The sequence below is a fragment of the Diorhabda carinulata genome, chromosome 2, assembly GCF_026250575.1.
Source record: "Diorhabda carinulata isolate Delta chromosome 2, icDioCari1.1, whole genome shotgun sequence".
NCBI classification, from domain to species: Eukaryota; Metazoa; Arthropoda; class Insecta; order Coleoptera; family Chrysomelidae; genus Diorhabda; species Diorhabda carinulata.
Window position 1 is genome coordinate 8,808,380 of NC_079461.1, and position 17,260 is coordinate 8,825,639.

At 31.8% G+C, this 17,260-nt stretch overlaps 1 protein-coding gene across 1 annotated transcript in view; it reads left to right on the forward strand.

Moving 5' to 3' along the window:
* LOC130903917 (fatty acid synthase-like) overlaps window positions 1-17,260 on the forward strand; it is a 72,218-nt gene that overhangs the window by 46,943 nt on the left and 8,015 nt on the right. Inside the window, exons 19-26 of the mRNA XM_057816304.1 lie at window positions 618-774; window positions 3,809-3,974; window positions 4,178-4,649; window positions 5,752-5,907; window positions 9,556-9,807; window positions 10,557-10,710; window positions 14,697-14,904; window positions 16,255-16,405. Coding sequence (XP_057672287.1) covers window positions 618-774; window positions 3,809-3,974; window positions 4,178-4,649; window positions 5,752-5,907; window positions 9,556-9,807; window positions 10,557-10,710; window positions 14,697-14,904; window positions 16,255-16,405 — 1,716 coding nt within the window. The remainder of the gene's footprint in view (window positions 1-617; window positions 775-3,808; window positions 3,975-4,177; window positions 4,650-5,751; window positions 5,908-9,555; window positions 9,808-10,556; window positions 10,711-14,696; window positions 14,905-16,254; window positions 16,406-17,260) is intronic.

Here is a 17,260-nt window from a genome sequence, read left to right on the forward strand (position 1 = left end):
GATTCCTGCGCTTTATTACTTCCAAAGTCGACATTAATAAGATGTAACCCACCTTTTAACTCTCGTAAGTGTCAACGAAAGCTTGACCGGATGTGAATACTGCAGAACCGATATTCATAAGAGCATTATTGAGCTTAGGCTTTGACTTGTGTGTATAGTTATAGCATATGATGTACATATAGGAAACTGTTCGCGATAAATATAAGCTCTATCAATAATTTAGTTTTGACTGGACCATGCCCGTTAACATGTTCTTTATTAAAAAAGTATATTTTTCTAATCAACCTTTACTTTTTGCACCTCTATTTTTGCTCGACTTCTAAATAAAATTCAGGAAAATTCGATCGAGCTTTCGCTATTGTGTGAATAAAATGCTGTACAAAACAATTATACATTAAGTAACTTTCCAGTCTATGTAATAATAATAATTAAAAAAAAATCAATCATGCTTCTCCTAAATGATTTCTAGATCTTGTACATTTTTCCTGTTTGTGTGACTACATCATATTATTTTATTCTCTGAATCTTCACCCTTCATTTATATTTGAGTTTGAATCTACTATTTCGAAATTTTAATCAGCAGAAATTTATTTCAAATTCGTTTCAATAAATTCTAGTGGAAGACGAGTTATGGGAATGGGACTTCACGGGCAGATGTCAACTTTGAATTTAGCGGATGAATATTTACTTTATGACGTTCCTGACACAATGTCTTTAAAAGAAGCAGCAACAATTCCTGTTGTTTACACTACTGTATTCTATGGATTGTTTATGGTAAGTAAATAAACAAGAGCGTCAACTAATTTTGACAAATGATGCTTAAAATAGCGCACAAAAAGCTACATTATTTAATAGCTTAGATGATGAGGAGGCTCGATATGTAAAAAAATTTTAATGATTTTTCTAAAACCGTATAATTTTCATATATTTATAAATTAATTTATTCTAGATTTACAGTAAACTGCACCGAATAAACTTTGTTTTCAAATTTCAGTTATTTTCATTTCAGTATTGTTTTGTTTTAAATGAAAAAATATGATATAATTCATAATTTTCAGTCAAAAGAATTTGACTTGTGAACAACAGTTGAAAATCTCTCTATACACCAGGGATGAAGTTATATAATATACAGGGTATACATAAAGAAAGGTATCCTGCTAATATTTCATTCTGTTACGTTTGAAAAAACAATGTTAAATAGATTTGTTCAATAATTAAGAACGATTCGATTAGAAGTATAGAGGATGCACAGTTACTCCATATTTTTCTGAATAATACACCCTACAAATAATTTCAGTTTTTCATAATCTCTTAAATTGGAAATAAAAATATTTAGTACGCATATTTACTTCACTTTATCAACTCTACATTCATTGATTACAAGTGTAGAATAATAATTTGTAAAACTACATTATATAGGTAATTTAAAACATCAACACAACAAGTACAAGGGTGGCTCAAATATAAACCGAAATTTTGCTACAAAAAATTTCATTATTTAGTTACAGAACTTAAGTTTTTTACAGTTTTTCTAAATAATCTCCGTTACACAGCTTCTCACGTAACCATTCACGCATGAAGGATTCTACTTCCGCATTGCTTTCGAATCGCAGACCGTCCAAGTGTCTGTTACAATGGACCAAATAAATAATAGTTGCATGGCGACAAGTCACGACTATAAGGAGGTTGTTTCCCCAATTCGTAGAGACGTGTGATTGTGATTGATACCTGGTTGAAATTTTGCGGTACGTCCTACGCTGATGCCCAATTCTTCAGCAATATCGCTGACACTGCTGCGTCGGTCTCCTAAAATGAGTTTTTGTACAGCGCTGACGTTCTCATTACACTAACTTGCTCTGGGGCGCCGCACATATGGCAAGCTTGCTACAACTTCTCGACCTTTTCGGAAACAGGAACACCATTCATACACTTGAGTCTTAGAGAGGCACTCGTTCCCGAATTGCTCGAGCAATTTTTACTTGAATTTCCTCGGATTTTACATTAACTTGACCAAAAACGTATGATGATGCGTTGCGTAACAAACACTAAAAGCACTTACGCAGTCTAACATCCAGTGCAGTTAATTTTACGTTTATTCAGAAATTTTCAAACACCCTCGTATAACAATGAACCATGTTGCTGAAATCGAATGTCTTACAATTTGTACACTTTGGAAAATACAGGAATGAATGTGAAATAGCCACGCTTGTCAATGCGCGTTACTAGATGATGGTAGTAGGGATTAGTACGGTCTCTCAAGCTGGTATACTAGACTACTATTGTTAGTTCCGTTGTGACTGTTAGACAGTGAAGAGCACTGCGTGGGTACTTATGTTCATTATTTATCGCACTAATTCACCAAGAGCATATTAACCTCTTTGTCATCCGAATACTTTCTCATTTTAACTTCGTGCTTCTCATACGTTTCTCGACATTCACTCCTATATTTGCCAAACTGTACAAACGGATATTACCATAACACAATTTTGTAATGCCATTGATTGGATAGATATTTATCTATTCTTTGGTCGGCGATTTTTAGTTGAATTAACTAAAAATTTTAACCTTCCCCAAAATGCAAATTTCTAAAGTAAAGATAGTTCACAATAAGCTTATCCGCATTTACTCTAACGTCTCATCATAATCAAAATTTTTTTCTGTTATGTGAATAACCTTAATTTGAAAGTACCTTTTAGCTTTCACTACAGAAGATTTTAACGAATTGATAAGAGATGTGATTTGCAGAAAAATAAAGCAGAACAGATCAGCGAACTAGGCATGAAACATTCCCAACGTTTTTTACAAACCTAACCTAACCTAACCTAAGATGGACTTTGTTTTTGTAATGACATAAAAGGTAGTTTGAAGAAATTGGCATACTTTGTATTCCTAGCGAATGGTGTTTGTTCATTGACAGCTCTACAAAAAGCTTAAAAGCTGTTTTATTACACGACAGAAATAGATTCCCATCTCTTCCATTTGCTCATACAGTATATTGAAAAAAGTGTTAAAATACTGCTTAAATCAGTAAAGTTTCACGAGTATAACTTACAAGCGCCTGTTTCAAAAAAAAAAGCTAGCTTTTTGTCCGATATATTCCCACAAAAAGCATGAAGCGAATTCAAGTTTACTGCCGAAGTGATAGAAATTTTGGGGCATTATTAGGAAAAAATTAATTAAACCAACCAAAATGTGATCTCATTGGCCAAACGACCTGAAGTAGCATGAATAGACATCAAAGACATGGATCAACTTTAAATGATAATAAAAGTCAATTGACTTCCTTGGTCGTCAATTCATGTCATTTGAGATCATTTTTCCTCTCATTAACCAATTATTATGAGAATTGTCAAGAAATAATGAGGGCAAAATTATTAAATAGATAAATTTCGCGCCGAGAGTGCGACTTTTTACTTGTTTAGCAAACAATTCTTTAATAATTTTGAGCTCAAACGACTGACTCTTTGGAACTATTGAATATAAAATCATTCTGACTGAAAACTGAAAATATATACAGGTTTTCCTGGTCAAAAACTATGCTAATAGGTTATTTTGCATTAACGCCGCACTCTGTATACTTCTAATCGACTTATGCAGACATGCTGAGTAATTTGAAAAAAATGTATTAAATATTCTTTAGTAAATCTAATATAAATTGAAATATTGACAAGTTACAGTACTTCATGAACATACTATATAAATTTATAGTACTTTTGGAGGAATATAACGAAAGGTTTTTGTTAAGAACTTAGAACAAAAACACATATCAGAGAATCATTAATATATATTCTAATTTCATAAATTTTAGAGATCAAAACTAAAAAAGGGGCAAACTATTCTTATCCATTCTGGAACTGGGGGGGTAGGACAAGCAGCAATTAGAGTAGCGCTGTATTATGGCTGTACTGTATTTACTACTGTTAGTACTGCCGAAAAAAAAGAATTTCTTCTTAAAACATTCCCACAACTTAAAAGTAAGTAAATTTTTCTATAGTTTTTATCATTGTCAGTAGTTACTATATAATCGTAAAAACCTATATTTTTTTCCTGAAAACTGATACCAATACGTTTACGAATTAATTAAACTTAAAATAATTAATCCCAATTAATATCGCTGTATTCTACCAACTGAGCTACCTTTTTTGTAAACGTAAGAATAATAGAAATTTCTTTTTAGCCGAGCATATTGGCAATTCCCGAGACTTATCATTTGAGCATATGATACGGAAATATACAAAAGGTCGAGGTGTGGATGTAGTACTAAACTCTTTGGCTGAAGAAAAGCTTATAGCTTCCGTTAGATGTTTAGCACGCGGAGGAAATTTTGTCGAAATAGGAAAATTTGATTTTGGCAAGAATAATATGCTCTCGATGTCTCTTTTAAAAAAAGATGCCACTTTCCATGGAATTATGTTAGACGAAATGCTAAAATTGGGCCCTCAACAAAAGATTGAAGTTGGTCAATTTATTAAAACTCATATGGGAAAATGTATTGTACCTCTGCCTATTTCTTGTTTTGGTTACAATCAAGTGGAAGAAGCTTTTAGATATATGTCTACTGGAAAGCATATAGGAAAAGTAATGATACAAATACGAGAAGAGGAGAAAGTACCACAAGCAGCTCCAGAATACTTTGTCGGATTTCCAAGGTAATTTTCACTTAACTTCGAGCATAATCTATCCATCTTTCCATGCATCGAATATTGTTTGTTCTTTGAAACTTTTAAACATTTGTAAGCAGAGAGGGAACTCCTCCATCCCTGAAAGTTTTTACAAATATTTTTATATCATTGAGAAACACCATGAAAGCATAAACGCCAAAAAAATGTAAAACGATAAAATCTAATTACCTACCGACTAAAAAATTTGAATATTTCTTAAACCAAATGAGTGTTAAAGATATTAATAGATGAAGAAAAAGTACTGACAAGCTAACTTTATATAACGCAGTTTAGCTAAACCCTCGATGAAAAAAAGTACATTTTGTTGTTATATTGCTTTTGATTACTCGTCTCGATTTTAAGTCTCTCATTATTCGAAAGTTTTTGAAACAAATAAAAATCTCTACGTTTCGATATATTTCAAAAACTAATTTCCATTTAGAAAAGAACTAAAATCGAGACGATCAACAAACGCATATAAAAAGTTCCACGAAGTGAAAAATTAAAGAAATGTGTATATTTTTTCAATTAATGTCATTTGGAGCAACAATCAAATCGCGAGGTTGAACTAACTAGGGGAAGGAGTAATTTTATTTCATAGATAGTGCTTAAGAGTCGAAAGAGAACTAAACTGCCCTGTATATTTTTTAATAATTATCATTGATGAGGGGAGGATAACTTTACTCAAATAATAACTAGATGAAAGAGCGATATATTTATTAGAAGTGCAATTCAAGTAGATTCTGCTGGAATATATCTGTTTCACATAATATTGGGAATCGGCAACGTTAAAATAATTAACGCGATCCTAATAACTAAGTAACCGAAGAAAAGTGTTCAAACGTTTGCTTTGATGGAGCAATTGCGAACGCTTATTGATGTAAAATACAAAGGAAGTAGCGTTTATTATCCCTCCTCCCCCATATAAACGCCTATAATTTCTCGGGGATTTTAAAAAATCATTCTCGAAAAATATCAAAATATCGGTTCATTGATAAAGCGTACTATCCAAATAAGTTTTTATTGAAAACAACTATTGGAGAAAGATGCAGGTTCACTGAACTCAAAAGCTTAATATTCGATTTTTCAGATACTTCTGTGACTCCGAAAAAACATATATTATTGTTGGAGGTTTGGGAGGTTTCGGATTAGAATTGGCAGACTGGTTAATATTGAAAGGGGCCAAAAATTTAGTACTTACATCAAGAAAAGGTCTCTCAACCGGATACCAAAAAGCAAGAATTAGGTAGGTTAATATCTTTCATAATTTAATTGATCAATAAGATCAATGTGATCACAACAAAAAAATTAGATTACACACTTTAGTTGCTGTTCGAGCTTAACCTCTCTAAACTCAATTTTAATAATCTTTTTTTATTCTTTTAACGCACAGATTCACTCCTTTAAAAACCTCAACTTTCTGGCAATAGGTGTTAAGTAACACATTATTTTGTTGTTAATACAACAAGCGAAGATAATTTCAGTACAATTAAATACAAATTTGCTGCTTTAAAGTTTTATCTATGACTTAAAAACTAAAGTAAAAATTACATAGCACTTTTTGAAGAAAGTTACTTATAGAGCTAAAAAATATTTGGCAACATAACAGAGAAGAGCATTTTAACTTCATAGCTATGACGATTTCCTGGAAAATTCTAAAATTGGGACTTATTAAGTTTTTTCCATGTCACATTTATAATAATACTACACTATAATTATTCTAAGTCACTTTAATCTTCCTCAGAATCACGGTCGTTCAAATCAGTCAATTACATACAAAAACAAATATATTAAAAAAATTAAAAAATTAAAAAAACTAGTACATATTGCATAGTTTGTTTTTCAATTCTTTTTACGTGGCATTTCTCCTATTCTCGGTGCTAATATTTGAAAATTCTTTTATTATCAGTTCTACAACATAGAAGGAGTTTTTGGATGAGGTATTAGTAGTTATTGTCTGCCTTCTTAGTTTGGACAATATTAACTTGAATGGATTTGAAACACAGTATTACGGAGGTATTCTAAAAACATGTGATTATTGCTCTTGGCCATATCTTCTACAATATATTCTTTGGCAATTACTATTGTTTCTAAAACCTCTATGAGTTTCTTCTTTATATAAAAAATAAAGACGAAATATAAATTTTATTCAAGTAGAAACTCCTGTATGTCTGTTTTGAAAGAATATTTAGTTGAAATTTCACAAATTTGTCTTGTTTGCATGTTGTGCTGGTACAAGTTTTTTTTGAACCAAGACTCAAAAGGGTCTCTTAAGTATCCTAGTGGTAATCATGCTTCGAACTTTGTGTTATATATTCGTCTCTCCATTTTATCAAACGACTACTTTCCATTACTGTTTGCCTTTTATTCACTGTTTTATATAAAAAAACCACATTTTTTTAAATCTTCCCAGTGTTCGTACTAAAGATACCTCAAGAATATGTTTCCGTTTCATACATAGTGTAAATTGTTTTGGGTATTGGAGTTAACCTATCAAGTGTGATTTTTGAAAAATTTCCTCTTCGTCTCATTGTCACACTTTGCTTTGAATTTTGTAGAATGTAGTCTGAATTACATTCATTGTTATCACTGTTAACATTGTTATCTGGAAAGTATCTCTTCTGGACATTCCTTGACTACAAAGTCGGTTAAAAATTAAAAACAAAAATCACTGTTTGAGTATCTGATGGTCTCTCTCGAGATGACGTTTACCGAATCTGTAAATAGGACTTGGTTGATGATTGATCTTGAAGCCACGTTTGCTATATACTGTATTGTCCACAAAATATTTTCATCTTCAATACATCGCGTACTTGCACAGCTCACAATTAACTACTGACTGTGAACCGGAGACTTAGGTACCTGATGATTATAGAGAAAATATTTGGAGTTATGTATAATACCCTATCTACTTTCATTATTTTCTCAGTATTATTTGATTCAGTAACCGGTTTTGTTTAGGAATTTCAATGGTTTAATTTTTCTGTGTAATATTGTTCTTTACCTAAACTTTTCAATGATTCACTGATTCTGAAAATTAAATATTATAATGCGGACCTGGACTGGAGTTGTTTAAAACTCAGTTGGCAGTGAGGCATCTCTTATTGTGAAAGAAAACAACAGTAGTTATAAAAATAAATTCAATTTTAATCAATGTGCAAAATGTATCTTCTAACTTTGCAATGACACAATTCTCAAATGTTTTCAAAACTTTTCGAAAAATTTTGTTTTGTTTTTAAACGGTAATCTGTCACGAATTCTAATCGAAGGTCTTAAAAAGAATTAAGTGGTCTAGGTTGAGCTTTGAACCCACAAATAAATCTATTGGAGTTGAATCAGACGACCTGGACACTCAGTAGATTGTTGGGATTTTCGAACTGGATAGGCCATAGGTAAACATTTTAAAAATCTACATAGTTGGATGTATTATGCAAGTGGTGTCAAAATGATATGTTACTTGATATCAATTTCCATTTGAGTTTTCTCAAATGGTTATTCTAGGCACTACAAAGATAAAAGTGTAAACTACGATAAAAGTTATATTGAAATTGGAAAGAACAACAACTAAATTATATTTATAATTACACTGCTGTTATATTACATTCGTGGTGCAGCTTTTTCTAATTATTATTTAGTTTTGCCTTTCCGTTGAAAATTGATTAAGCCGGCTCACCAATTTCTTTTGAGTAACCAGAAGAAGTAGAAGTGGCTAGTTTTTTATCTGTTGAAAACAGTAAATATTCTCACCGTATATGGGCTCATAACATCATCAGAAGAATAAGAATCGAGATATTTGTACCAAATGTCTTTGTCGGTGTTATTGAGGTCAAGTAAGATGAGCGTTTAATGAGATTGTTATTTATTGTTTTTCGAAATAAGTCTCTATTAGAAGATGAGTTTCAAGTATGGAAAATATCGAAGAAAGCGAATGATGCAAAATTATTGCCATGGTTTAAAATAAAATAAAGATTTGAGGAAATCATTTACAGTTAATCATTTGGTAGAACAAACAATTCACGGGTCGGTGTGTTGAAACAGGTATAAAATGCGTAAGCAACAAAGTATAGTTCAAAAATCAAGAAAAACATATGTATGTATGTATGGGTTTGGGGTCTCGTATAAACTGCAGCCCAAAAGATCTATTGCGTCCCCCTTTCTTGCTGCGATATTGGAGAACCCAGTGTTAACAGATGATCCATCAATCCCACTCATTTTAGAAAGTCTAGAATGTGGGATGAATGTAATTGCCAGAGATTATCGTTTTCCATTCCATACGCATCCAGGTATAGTGAAGTTCCTTAGTTTTTCACACTAGAAGTTTCGTGCCCCGATAGATTCGTAGATTGTTCTAACTTAGGTTGATATATTCAGCAGATCTTCGCTGGTTATAGTTTCCCAGAAGAGTCTTTGCCTGTATCAGCCCCTCTAAGTTGTCCCAAGAATTGGTTTTGCTCCTATATACTTTTAGAGAAGCAACAAATGGAATAGAAATCAAAACTTAGAAGTCTCAATGACAAGACAACTGCTTATTATGCAAAGAGGGAGGCTAACTGACTCTTTCCGAGCATTTTGAGCAAACTCCGGCATACCCCAGATTTAGTATTTCATAATTTAATTCAACATTTAAAAACAAAAAATAGAAACGTGAGTCGTCTGGGTACGGATTCAGGTATATAAAATGTGTGTAGGTAATTATAATAGTAGTAACTGTTGTTTTATAGAATAAAATGCAAATAACTTAATTGAAATGAACAGTTGTACGGATTTTTTGTCCCCTCACTCTCAGATGTGAAGAACGTCCATGATTTTAATAAGATCAATTATAAAATATACCTGAATTCTAGAGACTTTTAGAAATTATGATTCTGTCGAACCTCATCTATGATTTTTTTAGAATTTGGAAATCATATGGTACAGTGGTACATATATCACAGGAAGATATTTGTACTGAAGAAGGATGTAGGAATCTCTTAGAACAAGCTAATAAACTAGGAGATGTTGATGCAATTTTCAACTTAGCTGTTATTCTAGCTGACTCAATATTTGAAAATCAAACGGAAGAAACTTTTAAAACTTCACTTGGACCTAAAGCAGTAGCAACGAATCATTTAGACAAATTATCAAGAATATTATGCCCAAAACTTAAGTAAGTTTTCTCAATTTTAGTAACTATCATTGACATTATGCTCTTTTCAAAATAATTGCAAATTATACTTAGTCAAAAATTAATTAATTAATTAGAAATCTGCTCATTTGAATTATTGTACAAAGTTGAGGGTGGATTTTCAAAACTTTTTTGTGATAAGTTTTTAAAGAAGATAGTCCAAAATTGTTTGAAAAATGTTCGTTGAACTAACAACTCTCATCATGAACTGAACACCCACCTAACTAGAAAATTAGATGAAAAGATATTCGTTCTTACGAATTCCATACCAGTCGTTAATTTTTTTAGAATTTTGATTTTCACAGATTATTTTCCAATGAAGGTTATTCGTCGCACTTTAATTTACAATTCTGTAACTATTCGCCTTTTTGCAACGTGCAAGGTTAAGTTATTTTTCAAGGCAACGGCAAATAGTTATACTATGCTTTTTCTTTTTATCAGCTGGCAAGGTATTTTGAGATTTAGTGGTTGGTTTAGTCTCCATGATACACGACACCTCCAGTTTCTAACAGTATACGGAGCCCCGCTCTTTTCAAACACATCGCTATTATCCGTGACATTTCTGTCCATTTGTCTCTACTTTTTAAAATTTCAACTATCGATCAACAGCGGATGTTTTATCATCTCACAACACCTCCAACGATTATGGAATGACCAGCCTCCAACCACGAAAATAATTGTCATTATCATCGCGTTATTACTATTTTGAAGAAATTGTGTTATTGTTTTAGAGATTTCGTGATATTCTCATCTGTATCCTGCGGTAGAGGCAATGCTGGACAAACTAATTATGGAATGGCAAATTCAATTATGGAAAGGATATGTGAACAAAGAAAATCAGATGGATATCCAGCACTGGCTATACAATGGGGAGCAATTGGAGATGTGAGAATATTGTTTAGTTTATTATACCTTCTATTCAAAACTAGAAAGTGGCCAACGACATATCTGTGCATATAGAAAAAAACCTTCATGGATTTTAACGCACTAAAAACATATTGTTAACCATTTTCTAATATGTTCTAAGATAATAGAAACAGTATTATGATTTGAATTTGTCATAAGAAATGCTTTTAGTAAGGTTTCTAAAATGCCATGGCATTGTTTGTGCGAAAATTTTTAGAAATAGGCAAATCACTAGTAACCACTGCTTTAAGAGAGTTTTATCTATATGAAACTCAAATCTTCACGGAATGTTTGATATTGTTTCTAATTGTACATTTACGTTACTTACGGCTGGCACCAGCTGGTGAGTGTAAAAATTATAGCCCTTTGGGAACCTCTACGTAGATATTAAGGTGGAACATAAAAAATTGTTTTGTAATAGTGAAAATTGTGTTCCCTTTTCAGTCCACATAACCAAAATATTTTTGTTTCAATTTATAAATAAAAACTAATGGTGCCGCAGAGCTGTTGATTACAAAAATTAGCTCGAGGTTATTATCATTGTCTTCAAGCTACATTATCTCATCTATAAATTCATATATTACTCATTACCAAGAAATATGTAAAGGTCACTTAAGGTTGCACCGGCTGGTGAGTGTAAAAATTTTAGCCCTTTGTGAACCTCTCCATAGATATTAAATTGGAACAAAATAGAAGGACAAATGAGATGATTTAGCCATGTTATGAGAATAGAAGAAGAACGATTAATAAGTAAATTATATGAAGCACATGCTTATATAAAAAGAAAGATCGAGGAGGATTGGACAGAAGAAATTAAGATAGCAGGTATAAATATTGGAATTAGATGGCAGGTAATTGGAAAAAAGTCTCAGAACAGAAGAGTATGGTAACTGCTGTGGAAAAGGGAGCCAACGTAATGATTCAACTCCAACATGTCTTACACCTGACAAGGTAGAAAGGCTTCGGGATTAAGTGAGTACCCAAAGAAGTAAAGTGTTCTATTTTTAGGCAGAAGACAGTCTTATTGTTTGACCTTGGTCCACGATGATGAGCTCAGTTCGTTTTTTCTACGAGAGTAGTGCGGTTATACTATGAACGGTGATTAATGTCGTGTTTTCTTTGTTTCCTCTTGAGGTTTGAATTACTTCAGTGATTAACATATTCGATTAAAACGAGCCTAAGACTAGACATTTTCCAAAGTCTCCCGTGTTTCGTGAACCAAAAGAATTAACTTTCGACTGTTGAAACATCAGAACATTTTCTTAAAACAATTACAAAATATATGGTTGAAAGAGTCAATTCCAACAGTTTCTAGCACAAAAATCATAGAAATTATTAGAGACTATCATGACAAATACCGAAATTTGAGAAAGAAGTATTAAGAATAGGAATAATAATCTCACTTTCAATAATTAATTTTAGACAATCGGTAAGAAAATTTTTTGATATAGCTAAGCTATAAGCGATAAGCTCTTGTAAATACGAGGATTTTACTTTGTGAAGTGCCTATAAGGGCAAAAGTACAAAACGATCGCAAGTTTAAAAGACATGAAAACGATCTTCCGAAGAAAGAAACAGATTGCATTTTTTTAAGATTCGTCATTGGCATATGAACAAGACCTTTGCACCAACGTTAATGATCCTGAATGTGAATAAAAAAGTTGAATTTGTCTGCCCCCGCTCTCGCAGTTTAACAAACAGATGCAAATGCCGCCTTGGAAGACCTGGGAACCATTTCCGACGGAAACAAAGGGGATATCGATAGGTTGACGTCGAAAAGACAAAGAATTGAAAAAAATGAAGAATGTACAAGATGGTAGAAAAGACAGTATTATAATTACTGAAAGAAATAAAAATAGAGTTTATAGAAAAGTTATGAGAGGAGAACATGTAATCTCAGTACAAGAGGAGGGGTAAAAATACTTATTTGAAATTTATTAAGCTCTATCAACCGAATTATTGTCCAAGAACTTGGCAAAAAATAAAGCTCATTCTCGCTGGTTAACGACTGTGGATAGAACTACGTTTAAGTATTTCGTGTGAAACTCCTTCACGAAATCCTGAAGTTCTAGTCTTAATTTGTTATTAAGGTTTAAAATCGAATGTGGTCCAACATCAAACTGAAACCTTCTTGCAAATATTGTGCTATTCTTTTGTGGGAAATCATCAAATATACTAGGTACGTCGAAAAATAGTATAGGTATGTCGTTAATCCATTTATTCAAAGAAATGCCAACCCAGAAAATATTCTAGCAACGGTAACCGATTCTTAGAAACATATTAGGGAACTTGGGATTAGAAGGATTATGGCGGCTAGATCCAGACCTAATGAAATTGTTAGGTGCTTTGGAGTATCTCTTCTTAATTTTAATGCATCTAAATATATAGATTTAGTGAATTGATTTGATTGCAAATGCACTAAACCTCCATCTTGTCACGATTGACCGACGAAGAAATCAAGAAAATGGGTCAGGCGGGTGATGCCACAGATTTTCCACGATTTCCCAGGCGGTGGAGATATGTTTTAAAATGGCCACCGAAGCTGCATTAGCTGTATCAGGATATGAAACTAGAGATGGTTTTATTTTGAAAAAAGTAGAATTACGAAATATTATGTCAAAGTTTGAAACCAAAAAGGTTTATAAGTAAATTACACTTATAACACATATGTTTTTTGAAAGGTGTATGGGTGTAAGTTGATACGCATCTAGATCCACTGTGTAGTATTTTGCTTATTACAAGAAAATCTGAGTTAAGAGCTGCGTTTCTTAAGTGTCGGTATTTTTTTACTACAATATCAAATATTAACACCTTTGCTGCACCAGAAGACAAACTTTTTTGTTTTACATATTTAATGTACTAATTTAGACAACATTTATTTCACTATTATAAGTCAAAACAAACAACTTCATTTTTTTGTTATAATTAAGATCCACCCTAGTAAATATCGATGGCTCGACGTATAAATTTGCAATAATGTGTAAACAAAGAATACAGTTTCATAAAGGACATATTTCTATTATTCAGAGATAAAACGTTTAAAAATATATGTTGCTGATCAATATTTCAATTTCTGGACTGAATAAGTGTACCAACAATCAATTGAAGTGGAAAAAGCCGTCCCATTGCTTTAGATATATATTAAAAATTAATGCATTTATTGCTGAATCTTGAAATAACTAGATCATTTTCCCTTGAAGAAATCCTAAAAATGATTTGTTTCTGTAAAACAGAAGCAAATTGTGTTGGCAAACCCATCTCTAAATTTTTAATAAAACTATCTAGGTATATAAATTAAAATCAAGCTAGATTAATTCATCTAAATTCTCAACAGTACGAGTATATCATATACCCTCTTGTGTTGAAACGATCCATAACAAGTTTCAATCCATTCTAACTTGTCAGTCTGATACACATCCGATTTATGGAGATTGTGTTTGCGTTTGTTTGTCTATACCTGACGCTTTTTTTGTATCAAATTAAAAAAATTTCAAACAAATTCACCAGATATTAAAATCAGTTAATGATTAGGGCGAGGAACAGTCGATAATGTTCTCCGACATTGAAAACACTGTAGAAACTGTACAAAAATAGAACAAAGTTATTGGCGATTAACTATTCCGAAAAAAAAGGCCTGAAAAATGTATGAACGTATTTTATTTTCTACATGATAGCCTCAGGTGTGAGATATTGGTCTTTAAAACTTTGTTTTACCATTTTTATAACCCACCGACTTATTGCTCTTCCCAAAAATGTGCTGAAATGACATTACTTCTAACACTGAAAAGGCTATGACAGAAAAAATAAAAATCAAAACCAAAAAACGTTCCATACATGTTTCCACTACTTTGAAAAATATTAAGTTAACATTTATCAGAATAATTCATCTTATTTACAACGCAATGTACATTTTTATTTATATATTACTTCTGTTTTTATTCAATTTAATAATTTAAATATATTAGGTTGGTCTAGTAGCAGAATTACAAGAAGAACATATTGACTTAGAGATTGGAGGAACCCTACAACAGAAGATCTCATCCTGTTTGAACGTCTTAAATAACTTTTTGAGACATAGAGATGTAACAATAGTGTCCAGTGTAGTAGTCGCTGAAAAACGAAGCGGTTTATCTTCTTGCGATAATGTAGTTGATTCTGTCTTAAATATATTAGGTGAGTTCATAAAATATCCCTATCACGTTTCTGAAATGTTTAGAGTTTATCGGAGAAATATATTCGGTTTTTTTATTGAAAAAATGACGAAATGACGAAAAATTCGTTGGCAGAGGCCACTAGCCAATTAAATACTCTTACTACAAAGTATACACTATTTTTTTGTTCAAATATCTCGAGACATTATTAGAAGTTTTTAGAACCACATTGTTGGGACAAGAAAGACGACAACTTTTTTCATTCTGGTAATACCTACTGATCGCTAAAATATTTATAAAATGGATATTGATTATGATTCGAAATGTACGGGACACCACCGGAGTGAAAAAATTTTGTTCAAGAAATATATAAATTTAGAGGAGATAATGACAGAGAGAATTCAGTTTATGTTGTAGGAAATGTAACATAAATATAAATGTTCCAGATTTTCCCAGTAGTTCACTTAAAAAAGAAAACACCCTTCACTATTATGGCTACCATGTGTCTAACTTTATTTTAACAATCACTATTCATACAATTGCAAAAGGCTGTGAGTGTTTGAACGTGCAAACTGTGTGTTTATGTGGTTATCGAGTCACTCTCCGTGACCTTTAGTAATTTGACTTTTTATGCAGTTCCCGTAAATCTTTGTTGCGGATATACTACAGGGCGTTAGCTTCATATTCATTATTGCATTGTATCGTAGCAGGCACTAACAAAAATTCAATAAATGAATTAAACAAATACCTTACTTTAAATTTAATTTTAAAATGATGATAACAAAACTAAGTAAGTAACGAAGTGAAAAGTGGTCAGTGGATTACTGTCAATATTATAATATATCTGCTGCTGCCTTGGTTTTGGAGCCTGATGGATAGGTTAGTTGTTAAATCAAAAGTAACTAGATTTCTCCCTAGAATTGCAGCTAGCACGCAATAAAATAGGTACCAACATGATATTTTGCAAGTGCGAAATCTTGCATGAAACAATCAGCTGTACTTCTTCTGCGCATGCTTTTTATCAAGATATATTGCGCCTTGCATTGCATTGCAGGTTGTATTGCATCATGAAAAGCGTCCCTTAGAAATAAAAATAATGGTGTCTGCTATTTATTTACTTTACACGAGCGCATGTAGATATTTCTTCGGTGACTTGAGAAGAGCATTGTAATACATTATATTACTGAGATGAGTAGATACATGAGATCACTAAGCTTTCAATAGTGATTATAAATGTATGAAAATAACTATAATGCGATAATATATTTCCCTTTTTCTTTTTCAAAACCTACATAATCCACTGGATCGTTTTAATTCATACATATCCAAAATAGTGTTCATTTTGATTGCAAAAAATATTATTTTCTAACAGGTATAGCTGATGCTAAAATAGTCAGCCCTCATGCGACTCTACCAGAACTAGGAATGGATTCAATGACAGGAGTGGAAATCAAACAAACGTTAGAAAGAGAATTCGAAATTTTCCTCTCTCTAAAAGATATAAAATCGATGACTTTAGCCAAGTAAGTAACAAATATCCTTAATAAAGACTAACATTTTAAATATATATTTGGAGAATAGTGTATTGTTTCATTAATAGTGAAATTGATACTGTTGTGACGGATCTGTGTGTTTTCAAATGCATATGAGTATAGTATTTCTTATTAAAACACATGTTTTGACCAATTAAATTGTCAACTGCTTCTATAAATGTCGATAGTTAATATTTAAGTCAAATCATTAATAATAAAATTTTGTTCTGAAACAATCCGTTAAATCGTTCGTTCGCTTGTATGTACGAACCTGCATTTAGCAGAATAAAATATAGCGTGCAATTAAAAAGACCAAAAATTATAAAGGAACAATATATCTAAACCTAATACACTTATATAGAAATTGAAATAAGTAAATACCAATAGTCGGAATCACCAACACTGCAAATTATTTCCTTTGTATCGTGTATATTCAATTATTCTCACTTTAACTAATAGTATTTTTAACTAAAAAAATAAGAAAAAACTTTTTTTGTATCGTAGACGGCTTAATTAATTTTCATAAAAAAATGTTTTCTTCACAAATATTCATGTTTATGTTCTTGAAATAAGCCTTTCAAGGAACTTTCTTAATAATGAAAAACTAATTTATTGCTATTTAACTACGAGAATAAATACTGTTAATTTCAGGGTAGATTGATTTGACTACATAAAAACCAAAAAAATTCAAAATTTTGCTTAGTCAAAAAAATCTTTAGAGCACATTAAGAAAATCTAAATCAGCCGAGTTGGGGTTAAGCATGGTGGCCACCCTCATGTGGCCACACTATCTCTATTAAGCCACTGTAGGTACTAAGTAACGGGATGCATAATGGATTGCGATGT